This window comes from Galeopterus variegatus, unplaced genomic scaffold (genome assembly GCF_000696425.1).
Source record: "Galeopterus variegatus unplaced genomic scaffold, G_variegatus-3.0.2 Scaffold960, whole genome shotgun sequence".
NCBI lineage: Eukaryota > Metazoa > Chordata > Mammalia > Dermoptera > Cynocephalidae > Galeopterus > Galeopterus variegatus.
The window spans coordinates 280,787-294,644 of NW_007727071.1; the positions used below are offsets into that span (position 1 = coordinate 280,787).

General features: G+C 47.2%; 2 protein-coding genes across 2 annotated transcripts in view; one reads left to right on the plus strand and one right to left on the minus strand.

The window, feature by feature from the left end:
* The window catches only part of SYCE3 (synaptonemal complex central element protein 3), a 15,890-nt gene extending 6,721 nt beyond the window's left edge, over window positions 1-9,169 (plus strand). The window contains exon 2 of the mRNA XM_008573746.1: window positions 8,881-9,169. Coding sequence (XP_008571968.1) covers window positions 8,881-9,038 — 158 coding nt within the window. The 3' untranslated portion in view covers window positions 9,039-9,169. The remainder of the gene's footprint in view (window positions 1-8,880) is intronic.
* A 1,069-nt stretch (window positions 9,170-10,238) lies between these two features.
* On the minus strand, window positions 10,239-12,047 carry KLHDC7B (kelch domain containing 7B). The gene is made up of 2 exons (XM_008573747.1): window positions 11,932-12,047; window positions 10,239-11,898 (listed from the first exon to the last, which is right to left on the minus strand). The coding sequence occupies exons 1-2, from the start codon at window positions 12,045-12,047 to the stop codon at window positions 10,239-10,241; spliced, it is 1,776 nt and encodes a 591-aa protein (XP_008571969.1).
* Window positions 12,048-13,858: the final 1,811 nt, after the last annotated feature.

Below are 13,858 nucleotides of genomic sequence, written 5' to 3' on the forward strand. Positions count from 1 at the left end.
AAAAAAAAAAAAAAAAAAAAAAAAATTTCTTTTTTTTTTTTTTTTTGTCTTTTTCCGTGTCCGGCAACGGATCGCAACCCTCAGTGTTGCCCCCGTACCGGACCGGGGACCAGCAACGGGACCGCAACCCTCGGCGCTGCTCCCGCGCCTCGCTCAGCCAGTGAGCGGGAACCGGTCTGTACGTGGGATCCGAACCCTCGGGCGGGAGCGCCGCCACGCTTCCCAAGCGGCGCACTATCCAGTGCGCCACCGGGCCGGCCCAATAATATTTCTTCACCATAAAAAATATATTATCTCCTAAAGATTGCTCTACAATTAAGAAAGTTTGTGGAAAACCATTAAGGAAACTAATGTCTTTAGTTATTTATGTCCTTTATCATTATTCATTATGTAATAATCATCAGAAACATTTATTTAGTACTTCTAAATTTTAGATGCTATTCTAAACACTACATTAATTAGTTCATTTAATCCTCACAGCAATTTTATGAGGTGTAGGGATTCTTGTCTCTATTTCACAGATGAAGAACCTGAGATATGGTTGTTGGTTATGCTATTATTTGTACATTACTGAGCTTTATAACATATACATTCTGTTCTGTAATCATAATTCCTGCAGTTGTTAAGACTTACTCATTCTGTATTCAAATAGATCAAATATTTAAACCTAGTATCTATAGACATGGATGTTGTTCCTTTATTTCATAAATGCTTGAGAATACAATTATAAGTGGATGGTAACTTGGTTAGGTGTACAATTACTTTCCTATAACTTAGAACACATCTTCAGCACTTAGTGGCACTGTGGAACAGTGTGAGGCCTGCCTCTGTGTTTCCTCTTGAGTAAGTGGCTTACTTTTTCTGCCTGTAGGATTCTTTATTCTTCAAGTTCTATAACTTCATCAGGATTAGATTGGTGTTAATATTGTGTAGCACTTTTCCTGGGACATGACAGGCCTCTAGAGCTATAGCTTTCAGTATTTTTTTATAAGAACTTTTTCATTTATCATATCTTTGGATACTATTTGTTCTATTTCTTTGGTTTCCTTCTTCAGAAATTCCAATTATCCATATTATGGATCTCTTTTTTCTTTTTCTTTTTTTCCTTTTTGTCTTTTTCCGTGTCTGGCAACGGATCGCAACCCTCAGTGTTGCTCCCGTACCGGACTAGGACCGGCAACGGGATCACAACCCTCAGCGTTGCTCCCGCGCCTCGCTCAGCCAGTGAGCAGGAACCGGTCTGTATGTGGGATCCGAACCCTCGGAGGGAGCGCCGCTGTGCTTCCCAAGTGGCGCACTATAGCAGTGCGCCACCGGGCCGGCCCTATGGATCTCTTTTTTGTCTTAACCTCTCTTTATCATCATCTCTGTAATCAGTTTTATTTCTTTGTTCTTTTCCATTTTATTTTGTGTGGTTTCCTCAAGATGTCTCTCTGTTCCCAATGATTGTGCCATTGTATAATAATTTTTCATTTATTTTCTACCTCAGATATAGAGAATTGATTTTATCATACCCCTCAGTTCATGGTACATTATGACCATTGGTCCATGCAGGGCCCTTCTAGTTCATTTTTTATTTACCCCCTTTAGTACTCATAGTTCATATCCTTCCCTGTCTCCACCCACAGGAAGTGATTCTAATGTGTTTAATGTGTACCTTTTTGTGTTTATGTTCTTGTGAAATGTATGTTACTGTTTTATGTACATATTTTTTAATTTCTATAGTGTTGTCTGATATGTCTTAAACAATTTCTTGTTTTTTTCATTCAGAACTACATGTGTCAGCTCCTACCAAGGTGTTATTGCTTTTAAATGCTGCAAAGTATGCCATGGTGTACATCATTCATGGCAAGGGTAGGCCAGGCCACATGGGTGATAATGCTGAAGTTAGGCTCCACCCATCTGTAGGACCTGTGAATGATGACAAATTCTCAGAGAAGGGTATATGGGCCAGGAAAGCATCTCAGTATGCGTCTATTTTTCCATATTCTAACTTATCTGGATTTCAGGGGGGGGGGTTTGCCTACCCTCCCTAATTTTTTATTGTTGTTTTATTAAAATTTTGAGTTGAATGTTTTGTTCATTTATTTTTATTCTTTTTAAATTATGAAAACATTTGGGACTGTGGATTTATGTCTAGGTATCTATCTCTAGCTATCTTTACTACAGTGTATAAGTATTGATATATGAGTATAGTGTTCTTATTTTTTATTGTTTTTTAATCATCTTTATTAAGGTATAATTTATATGCAATAAAATAAACACGATTTAAGTATACAGTTCACTAAGTTTTGCCAAGTGTACTTATCAGTGTAAACAACACCGGTGTCAAAATATAGAATGTCTCTGTCACTCCAAAATGTTCTTTCTGCCCCTCCCAGTCAGTCTCCATCCCTCTATCCCCAGCACCAGGTAACAACTAATATGCTTGCCTAGAGTTTCATATAAATGGATTCACACAGTATATATTATAGTACTAGCTTCTTTTGCTCACCAGGTATAATAAGCACAATATCATCGATATAACATACTGCTTGATGTCCTGGACAGGAAAAGCCCCTGTTGACTAAACTGTGACATAGAGCTAGAGAACTGATATACCTGAGTTAGGATAGTGAAGATGTGGTGCTGGCCTTGTCAGCTGAAAGCAAACTGATACAGAGAAAAAAGAACTTGCCAGATCAATAGCTACATACCAGGTACCAGGGGATATGTTCATTTGTTCAAGCAATAAAACCACATCTGGAACAGCAGCTACATTTGGAGTCACCAGCTGACTAAATTTATAGTGATCTACTATCGTTATCCAAGATCCATCTTCTGCTTACGCCAAATAGGCAGGTTGAATAGGGATGTGGTGGGAATTATCCCCCTGCATCTTTTAAGTCCTGAACGGTGGTACTAATCTCTGCAGTTTCTTAGTAATGCAGTGTTGCTTTTGGTTTACTACTCTCATAGGTAGAGGCAGTTTTACTGGCTTACATTTGGCCTTTCCTACCATAAGAGCCCTCATTCCATAGATCGGGGAACCAATGCGGGGATTCTCCCAGTTGGTGGTATGCCTATTCCAATTATGTGTTTTGAAACTGGGAAGATAACCACTGGCTGGGTTCAGAGACCCACTGGATCCACTGTGAGTTAGACCTGAGTTAGAACTCCATTGATAACCTGACCTTCATAAGCCCCTACTCTGAGTGGTGGGTCACAACCCTTGAGAGTGTTGAGGGAGTCCTGGATTGGGAGCTACCTCAGCAATGATCTCACAAATAAAGATCGCTAAATACATTGGATGATCAGCCACTGTGAGTGAGAGAAACAAGAATCAACACACTGAGATCTCCAAAGACCATAGATGATGTCAGATGCAGAGTGTAAGAAGCTGTATCTAAATTGGTTAAAGAAGTAGTGGATACAATTACAAAAATGAGCATAAAAGAAACTCAAGAATGAGCAGACAGATCTGATAAACAGAGCTTCTAAAATGAAAAATATTATTGTGAAATAAAAATGGAATCAATAGCAGTTGGAGAGAAAATTAGTCAACTGGAGAAGAATTCATCAAAAAGAGATAAGGAAATAAAAAATATAAGAAGTGATTAAGAGATATGTAACACGTGGTCTAACGTGTCTAATTGGGATCTCAGAAAAAAAAGGCATTAGAGAGAATGGAATGACAATATTTAATAATATAATGGCTGTGAATTTTCCAGAACTGATGAAAAAAATGAGGCAAATACCAAGAAACAAAACATATCCAAGCAAAATAAAATGAAATCCATACCTAGACACAAAATAGTGAAACTTCAGTCTATTAAAGACGGAGAGAAGAACTTTGCAGGAAGCCAGAGAGAAAGAGATTATAAACAAAGGAATGACGGTGGGAATGCATTTTCAGCAACCATCATGAAAACCAGGAATTAGTGGAATAATATCCACATGTCATAAACAACACTATCAACCTGGAACTATGCATCTAGAAAAGCCATCTTTCAAAAATGAGGGCAAAATAAAGATATTTGCAGATGAACGAAACTGACAATATTAATCACAAAGAGACCTGCTCTAAAGGAACTCTAAAAGTTGCACCAGGTAAAAGGAATATGATCCCAGAAGGAAGGTCTGAAATCCACAATGCAATGGAGGTCAAATAAAATGTTATACATATAGGTAAATCCTAATAAATAGTTCATTAGGTACATTTTCTACCTTCCAAATTACTTTTTGTGACAGTGTTGCTAAACTTTCTGCCTCCACATAACAAGGACCTCCTCCAGTTTGCAATAAGATTTTCCTCACTTCTCCATAAGCCCTTATTGGCAGCCTCCTTAAAGTTGAAAATTTTATGAGCAGTGTGTTTAAAGGCACTTTAAACTTTCACTAATGGTCTCCTCAGAATTCTTACAGCTTTTCCAGCTTCCAGTCACTGCCCCATCCCAAAGCCTCTCTCGAAGTTTAGGCTTTTCTTACGGCAGCATTATATTCCCAGTACCAAAATCTGTATTTGTTATCTTTTGCCACATAACAAATTAACCCATACTCAGGAGCTTAAAACTCAAAGCATTTATTATCACATGGTTTCTGAGGGTCAGGAATCTGGGAGTGGCTCAGCTGGGTAGTTCTGGATATGGTTCTCATGAGATTGCAGTCAATCTGTCAGCAGTGGCTTCAGTCTCCAAATCTTGAGTTGGGGCTGGAGAATCTGCTTCAAAGGTCACATAGTTGTTGGTTGGAGGCTTTCTATGTAGCCTCTTCATAGGGCTGGTCATTACATAACTTTCCTCAGAGCAAATCTTGAAGTGGCATATCATCACTTCTGCCATAGTCTACTGGTCACAGGGATCAACTCTGGCACAATATGAGACAGGACTACCCAAGGGTGTGACTGCCAGAAGGCAGGAACTACTGGAGGCCAACTTGGAGGCTGGCTACCACATCTACATAGAACATTTAAAACAAAAATAATTTGAAAAGGGCCGGCCCATGGCTCACTTGGGAGAATGCAGTACTGATAACTCCAAGGCCATGGGTTTGGATCCCTATATAGGGATGGCCAGTTAGCTCACTTGGGAGAGCATTGCTGACAACACCAAGTCAAGGGTTAAGATCCCCTTACCGGTCATCTTTTTAAAAAAAAAAAAGATTTGAAATAATAAATTTTAGCAAGGTGGCTGGATATAAGATCTGTATACAAAGTTTAATTGCATTTTAATGCAATATTTATATTTTAAGCAGGGAAGAATTAGAACACATTTTTTAAAGGCACCATTTACAGTTAACAACAACAGCAATACACACACACACATACATGCACACACTTATAGATTACCTCATAAGAAGTTTAACAAGAAATGTGCAAGTCCTGTATGCAGAAAATTTTAAAACTTGACTAAAGAAATAAATGGAGCCATAGCCACATTCATGAATAGAAAGCCTTAGTGTAATAAATGTGTCAGTTCTTCCCAAATTCCACCCAATGGTTCAGAGCAGTTCTAATCAACATCCTATTAGGGTTTTTCATCAAACTTGATGGGTTGGTTCTAAAACATTTATGAGAGACATAAGAGAAGAAATAGCTAAGATACTTCTGAGGTAGACAAATGAGGATAAGGGATTTGCCCTACAATTAGCAAGATTTATTATAAAACTATATAATTTACAAAGCTATATATATTATATAACTATAATTATATAAAGCTATATAATTAAGACTGTTATATTGTTTTAGGAGCAGACAAGTTGAGCAACAGAATACAACAGCGAGCCCAGAAACAGACCCACACACATGCACACACACACAAATTTTTATTATATGTGTGTGTATCTCTAAGACTCCTTCCACCCCATTTCTCTGTCACAACATATGCTGCGTATTTCCTTTACAGCATCTTTCACAATCTGTAACTGTATGTTTATTATCTGTCTCCTCTCACTGCAACTAGTACCTACACTTCACAAGGGCGGGTGTAGCTGTGTTGTATACTGCTGTATCCCCAGGACTGCCTTAGTCAAATGCCAGCACAAAGTGGTATTCAATAAATATCAAATGAATGAAAAACTCAAGACACATGTTTCTGGAGGATTTTCTGATGATTGTAAGTCCTTCCTATGCTATTTATTCTAAAAATTTTTCCTTGGATCAAATGACAAGAGGGCTATGCACTTGCTACAGTGTTCTGGTGTCATATTGAATTACCTTTCTGACCTGTGCTTTGGTGCTATGCTACTAGTGATCACAACTAGTAGCAGACACAGAGGGACCACCTTGCATTTAAAGTAAGGGATGTCATTAGGGTCATTTTCAACTTCATTACACACCTCGCATAAAGAAGACCCATAGGAAAATTTTCTTTTAGGATAAATGTGTTTTAAACAATGTATTTGTTTTTATTTTATGATCATGGACTCATAACTTAGCATGTTTCCTTCTCTGCTTCGGCCTAGGAAACTCAAGAGTTAGAATTCCACCTGCTATGTAGAACTATATGAGATTCATTTCTGTGAGCTGTGTTTTCCCCTGAATTTTTATTTCTTACCCATCCTAGCTCTTTGCCCTGACTACCTCAATTATTTATTTTATAATAAGAGTTTCTCCTTTTTTCCAGCAAATTCCCTCAGCTAAATTTTCAGCTTAATTGCTTACAAGTTCTACTTTCCACAAAACATTAGAACATGAACACAATTCAGCCAAGTTCTTTGCGGTTTTATAACAAGGATCACTTTTTGTCGTTTCAAATAAATGTTGCTCATTTTTGTGTGAGACCTCATCAGAATGACCTTTACCATCTAGGTTTCTATCAACATTCTGTTCATGACTACTAATATATTCTCTAAGAAACTAGAGGCTTTCTCTCCCAATCTTCTCTTTTCTTTCTGAGCCCTCACCAGAACCACCTTTTAAACCCCCCTCATGGCAATATCAGCTTCTAGCATGCCTTCAAACTTCTTCCAGCCTCTACCCATTACCCAGTCCCAAAGCTGCTTCCACACTTTCAGGTATTTGTTAAAGCAGCACCCACTTCTTGGTACCAGTTTCTGTTTTAGTCAGCTTGGGCTGCTATAACCATAGACTAGGTGGCTTAAGAAAATCAAACATTTATTTCTCACAGTTGTGGAGCCTGAGAAGCCCAAGATCAAGGTGTTGGCAGATCTAGTGCCTCGTGAGAAGTCTCTTCCTGGTTTGCAGATGTCACCTTCTCATGTGTCCTCACCCAGCCAAGAGCAGAGAGTGAGACAGCAAGCTCTAGTCTCTCTTCTTGTAAGGGCACTGATACCATTCATGAGGCTCCACGCTTGTGACCTGCTCATCTCCCTAAGGCCCCACCTGCTAACACCATCACATTGGGGGTTAGGATTTCAACATAAGAATGGGGATGGGGGGTCACAAACAGTCGGTGTATGACATGTGTGCTAGGCAGTTTACATATGGCAGTTTACATAATCTCTACTTCACAGTTGAAGACACTGAGGTTAGTGAATTTAAATCACATGTTCAAGGTCACACAGCTAGCAAGTGGAGAGCTGGGGAGCAAACCTGCTTTCCAAGTGGTCTAAAAGGGTAGTCTGCAGATATCCTGTACCAGAAATCTCTACTTCACAGTTGAAGACACTGAGGTTAGTGAATTTAAATCACATGTTCAAGGTCACACAGCTAGCAAGTGGAGAGCGGGGGAGCAAACCTGCTTTCCAAGTGGTCTAAAAGGGTAGTCTGCAGATATCCTGTACCAGAATGATCCGGATGCTTGTTAGGATATAGGTTCCTGGCCACCATCCTCAGCCTGCTAGACAAGAACCTCTATGAGTGTGGGAGGGGCCAGCAGTCTACATTTTAAGAAGTGTCCCAAGTGACAGGCATCCAAAAGTTCAAGAACTGCTGTACTAACTACATAGTCCTATGACCTCTGTCTATTGAGAGACCATACATACCTTTTTTTAAACAATTTTTCCCTAAATAAACAGATGTGGTTTTCTGTCTCCACACTGCTGGCCTTGGCTGTGTGTAGATACCCATGTGCATTTATTATTAATCATTCTGCCTATATCCTCTTTGGTTAATTTCCTTGAGGATGTATTTTCCCAATGTATTCATGTTTTTTTTTAGCCCAACAAAGAAGGGTTTTAAGGGGATGTATTTACTATGGTCAGCTGTCATGCAGAGGGGAGATGATCTTTGTTCTGGGCAGTTCTCGAGGCTAGGACCACACCAGTGGGTGCAGAGAGAAGGGTTTCTGCACACTTCCATGGAGTTTGTACAAGAAGTATGTGTTCACCTGTGGGTTCCAGGAACACTGCCACAAGGAAAGAGCAGGAAGGCCTGTCAGCACAGTGGTGAGTGCTCAGCACACTTAATGGATGCAGTAAAACCTTCCCAAGAGGAGGAGCCCCTGGCCTGGGCCTTCAGGAAAGCACAAAGGCACCCAGGTGGAGGAGGGCAGGCATCCCAGGCCACTGAGCAGGAGGTGACATTAGGCTCGGGGCCTGGCAGGACTGGGTGTGGTCAACCCTACCTGAGCATGTGAGCTGGGGTGTATGTTGTGATTCTTTGGGGGTCACTCTGCAGCCACTAGCTGTGAACTGCGTGTAGGTGAGGACCAGTGGTTTGCATTCATTTTCCTCACGTTTCATATCAGACTGGCCTCCAGCCTTTGAATGTCATGGGCTCATGTATCCAGAAGTTAAGGCTTACAGGAGATTAGGAAATGTAATTACAGCTGTTTGTAGGAAGGTGTTTTCATAGGGGTTTTATGAGCCTTATAACATGTAGCCTACCAGCTTTCTCTCCTTAGAGTGATTGGGTGTCTCCAGGGGGGGTCCGGTGCTCCGCAGGGTGCCCAAGAGCTGCAGCCCACCCCTGGCCTGACCAGGCTTGTCTGGTTGTTGCAGTGCAGGCAACCTGGATGGCCTACGACATGGTGGTGATGCGCACCAACCCCTCACTGGCGGAGTCCATGCGCCGGCTGGAGGACGCCTTCCTCAACTGCAAGGAGGAGATGGAGAAGAACTGGCAAGAGCTGCTGAGAGAGACCAAGCACAAGCAGTAGCGCTGCCTGCACCCCATGCCACCATGCCACCCTCACCTGTGCAGAGAAGCCCCTGGGGACAGAGACAGCGACGTGAACCTGTAGCTGTACGCACAGTACTTGTTTCTCAATAAACTTATTTTCAAGTACAACCCAGGGACCCTCCTGTCCTGCACTGTGGTCTGCCCAGCTGCACATCCAACCATGTACACAACATGACAGCTGTGAGATGCAGATGTTTTCAATGAACTAAACACGTATTCGGTGACAGTGGTGCTAAGCCTAGAATAAAAAGCAAAAGGCCTGAGAGGGACAAACCAGGCCAGAATTTAGGACAGGCTGCAGTATTCAGTCAGGTTTATTTACCTCCCTAAAGTGGGTTTCAGCATGGGTGAGGGGAGAGAACACATGGACTACGCCACGTCTCGGGCATTTGTGGCCTCAGGCCTCACAGCTTTCCTGGGTGACAGATGTCCATTACCTCCATTTTACAGACAAGGAAATAGGGAAGTCCTCACAGCTAATAAGAGGCAGAAATAGGGTGAAACTCAGGTCTCATTCAGGTGGGGTGGGCTTCTGGAGGGGCTGGGAGAGGCCCTACAAGGCTGCAGAGGGACGTGAGCCCGAGTAGTCCTGGCATAGCCTGGACTGGGGTAATGGGCAAGGTCCAACCCAGTTTCACAGACAGGGTTCTAGACCCTTAATGGTCCACAGCACCAGTCAAATCCGGTGGCTACTGGTTGGTGCCTGGGGCGAGCCAAGCCAGGCTCCAAAAAGTCTCAGGATGGAAGAAAGTCCGAGAGGCAGGTGCACATCCTGGGATTTCTTTGCTCCTTCCCCTTTGACAGAACACAGGAGCACGAGAGGGTTTCTAGCCATCTCCTTCCTTGGCTCAGCTGAGCCCCATGAGGACACATCAGTCCCTGGCTGTCAGGGAGTCCCAGACACAGGGGTGACGCGTGTGTGAGCTGAGGCAGTCTATGAGCAGGTGAATTAGGACAGTCTGGATCCAAGGGGAGGGACGGTGGAAGGAATCATATTCCAGAGATAATTGACAACCTTTAAAGCAGGAGCCTCCTTATAAAGGGAAAGTTGTCCCAAAAACAAGAGCAGAAGGTTCTGATCCCAGCCCCTTCCCATGCCCCACGTCCCCTCAGATACACCCAGACAGCGGGTCTTCCTGGACAGCAGTCGTGGCAGCCCTGGTTCTCCACAGGCCACTCAGAGTGAGGTCTGCAGGCGGTCTCCGGTGGGCAGAGTGAGGGTGAATGGACAGAGACTCCCCTTACTCCCCAGGGGGAAGGGCTGCAGCTCCTTGGCCTGGAACTGAGCAGTCCCCTCTGAGACCGTGAAGGTGGCTGTGACCCGGTGGTTGAGGCAGTAGATGGTGTTGCCCAGCACAGTGCAGCGGAGCGGGGCAGGGTCGGGCAGGGGCAGGGGGGCCGCCCGGCTCCAGGAGCCGGTCACCGTATTGTAGCGCATCACTGCAGCACCCACGCCCCGCAGCAGGTCAAAGCGATACAGGAAGCCCCCCAGTGCCACAATGTCGCTGGAGCGCCTGTGGCTGGCACTGTAGGGGCACTCGTCCCAAGCATCCTTCATGGGGCTGTACCTGAGCAGGCGGTAAAAGAGGTGACCTCCTGTGACATAGATGTCCCCACGGCAGGCCACAGCCTCATGGGCCACAGGGAAGGTGCCTGAGGGGAGGGGCGCACGTGAGGTCCAGGCATCTGTGCGCGGGTCGTAGCGCTCCACGCTGTACAGGCACTCGCCCCCAATGGCGTAGAGTAGCCCATCCAGGGCCACCAGCTTGAGCTGGGCTCGGGCCTGCTGCATGGGCCGAACCTGGCTCCAGATGTCGGTCAGAGGGTTGTAGCAGAAGACCTCGTTAGAGCAGATGGCCTTGGCACCGGAGCCACGGATGCCCCCCGCCAGGAACAGGTAGTTGTGCATGGTGCAGAGGCCACAGCCCCGGAGCGGGGCCTCATCGGGCACCTGGGTCAGGGGCCGCCACATGTTCTCTCGGGGGTTGAACACATGTAGGTACGTGCGAGGAGGCAGGGGCGCGGGCCCCGCTGCAGGGGCCTCCTCACCGTAAGGGCCCCTTGTGAGCCCTGTGCTCACCTGGTACAGGCTGGGCATCACGAGGACCCCCAGCACCGCCTGGCCCCGGCCGGTTCGCAGGCTCAGGATGCGCTCCCGGTCAGCCCCACTCAGCTGCCGGTAGAGGTGCGGGTTCCCCAGCACGTGCAGCAGGTTGTTGCTCATCAGCGCGTACGTCTCCTGAGCCAGGCCGCGCTCCCCGCACTGCTGGGCAAAGGCCAGCACATCCAGGCAGCTGCCCAGGTCCAGCCGCTGCCGCAGAGCCGCCGCCGCGCTCTGCTCCAGGGCCCGTGAGAGGGGCTTCTGGGGCCCCTCCGCCAACCCCCAGCTCCCGGGCCTCTGCAGAAAACCCCCGAGTTTTCGGGCCTCTGTCGGCTTCTCTGTGAGCGCCTCCCTGCTGCCTGCAGGGCTGGGCCCCTCCCCAGGTGCCTCTCCCTGGGGCCGCCCTGGGGCCGCCTGGCTGGCCTCCTGCTCAGAGCTCTGAGCTACGTCACACGTGCTGTGTTTCCGTGACCGTGGCTGGGGAACAGGCTGTGAGACCCGGCTTGGCTGCGTCTGCACAGGGTGCTGTGATGGGGCCCTGGGCCTCGCGGCTTGGGGCAGCGAGTCTAGACTTTTCTCCTTGGCTTCATCTCCTCTTGGGCCTGGGGGAGGGCCTGGTGTGGGAGCCCCGCTCGTCTCGGAGCTTCTTGGCTGTGGCCGAGATCCAGTCTCAGCCAGGCCCCCTCCGCCTACCCCTACGACTGTCCCCACTGAAGAGCTGTGCCTGTCCTCGAGGCTGGAGAAAGCCCCTTCAGAGGGAGAGCCGGACTGTCTGTCCTCAGAGTGTGTGCAAGTGGTGGCACCTGTAGGGCTCCCAGGAACTGCTCCTGGGGTCCTCCCTGGGGCCCTCTCTTGTCTGGGGAAGGGGTGGCTCCTAAGAACCATCGCAATAAGGTTTCCCCAGCTAGTTGAGATCGGCCTCTCCTGGTAGCCCTTGGAGAGAGCCACAGAGGGATCCTGAGGCACAGGTCTTGACCCACTAGCTGGGACAGAGGCTGGGGCTGAGGATGGGGTTCGCGGTGAGGGTGGGGCTGGGGCTGAGGATGGGGTTCGGGGTGGGGGTGGGGCTGGGGCTGAGGATGGGGTTCGCGGTGGGTGAGTTTTCAAATCAGGAGAAAAAAGAATGAAGTAAAGGAAAGCCAAAAGTTGTGTTTCCCTCTTTAGGGCCAAGCTCATTTCAACCCACCTAGACCTTGTAGGACCTCCTGGGCCCCCTCCACCCTTCTGGACTGTCCTGATGCCCGGTTGTGGCTGTCACTGTGCCCCTGGTGAGTCCAGAGCACAGCCCGCCCCTGCTCCAGTTACATCCTCAGCAGCACCGGGGATCCCTCAGTAACCTCCCTTCGGCCCCAGGTACTCCACCAGCCCCACGTCTGGGGTCCCCACCTCGGTGCTCGGCCCTGCCTTGCTTGAGCTGACATCCGACCCTCCAGACCACACTCTGCCTCCAGGCCTGGCACGACCCGGGCCGCCCAGGCCGGCACTGTTGATGCTTCCATTGGGCGTGAACCCTTGATTTCTTAGGGAGGAGCCTGTCTCCTCCATTGGCTTCTCACACCCACTTCAGGACAGGTGCCAGGTGGGGCCCAGATATGAAAACGATCCTGGAATCCTTGAGACAAAGGCAGAGCCACCAGAAAGTGTTCCTTTTCCTTGCTCTGGGACACAGTAGGATTTCACCCTGACTCAGGCAGTAAGGAGATGGCCGAGGAGTGTCCCTGGCACCCAGCCTGGGCTCTACTGAGCCTCATGTGTCTCACTTGTTTGGTCCCCTCCTAGCTCCTCCAGGACTATTAGGTGACATTGAGAGGGTCGGGGTGGGTCCCATGCCTCAAGGTGGACCTCAAGTTGGGGGAAGGCTTTCTAGACACTGCCTTTATTCTCTGTCCCCGTGCCACGTTCTGCTTCTTGGTTAAGTTTAGGACCCAGAAACCTTCAGAGGCATGACACACCCCCCTGCACCTCCTTATCAGCCAGAAAGTGCCCCCTCACTCAACTCCACCCAGCCTCCCAGGAGGCCTCACTGTGGGACTGAGCCCCCGGCTGCTGTCAGAAAACAAGAGTGTGCAGCAAGTGATGCCTCGGAATGCGACAGTGGGGAGGAGCTGAGCTCAGGAGATCATCATGACAAAGTCCACAGGGTATGAGGACCATGGTGGCACTACAGATGCATAGGTGGTCAAGGCAATACTCAGTCCCATCCTCCCAGGATCAAGGGCAAAACTTTGCCCTGCGTGGAGAGACTCCCTATCAAGAAGGCAACCAAGGACATGTCACCTCCCCAGAGTATGACGGTTTTGCCTCGTGACTTCCTAGAGAGAGTTAAAGTGTGGTACTGCCAGGAAGGTGACGGACACTTCAAAAGCACACGAGATCACCTACACATTGTGAATCACAAATAATTGTTCCAATTGTGCTATGATAGCCTAAATATCACAAATTACCAAAAATGAAAACTGAAAATGGGTCCCAGGAAGATCTGACCTTTAGCAGCTCCTTAGGGTCCTCCTCGTCCAGCTGTCTGCTGGGGCAGCTCAGACACTGGAGGACAGAAACCCTGTCCCGGTCTCTATTAGGAGTAGAGGGATCCGTGCCTCGCCCCGGAGGCTTCTGTTTCCTCAGAGATGACACAAGCACAACAGGAACGGGGCGGCCTCCCCCCACCCGCCGGCACCCATGCCCCCCTGCCGGCACCC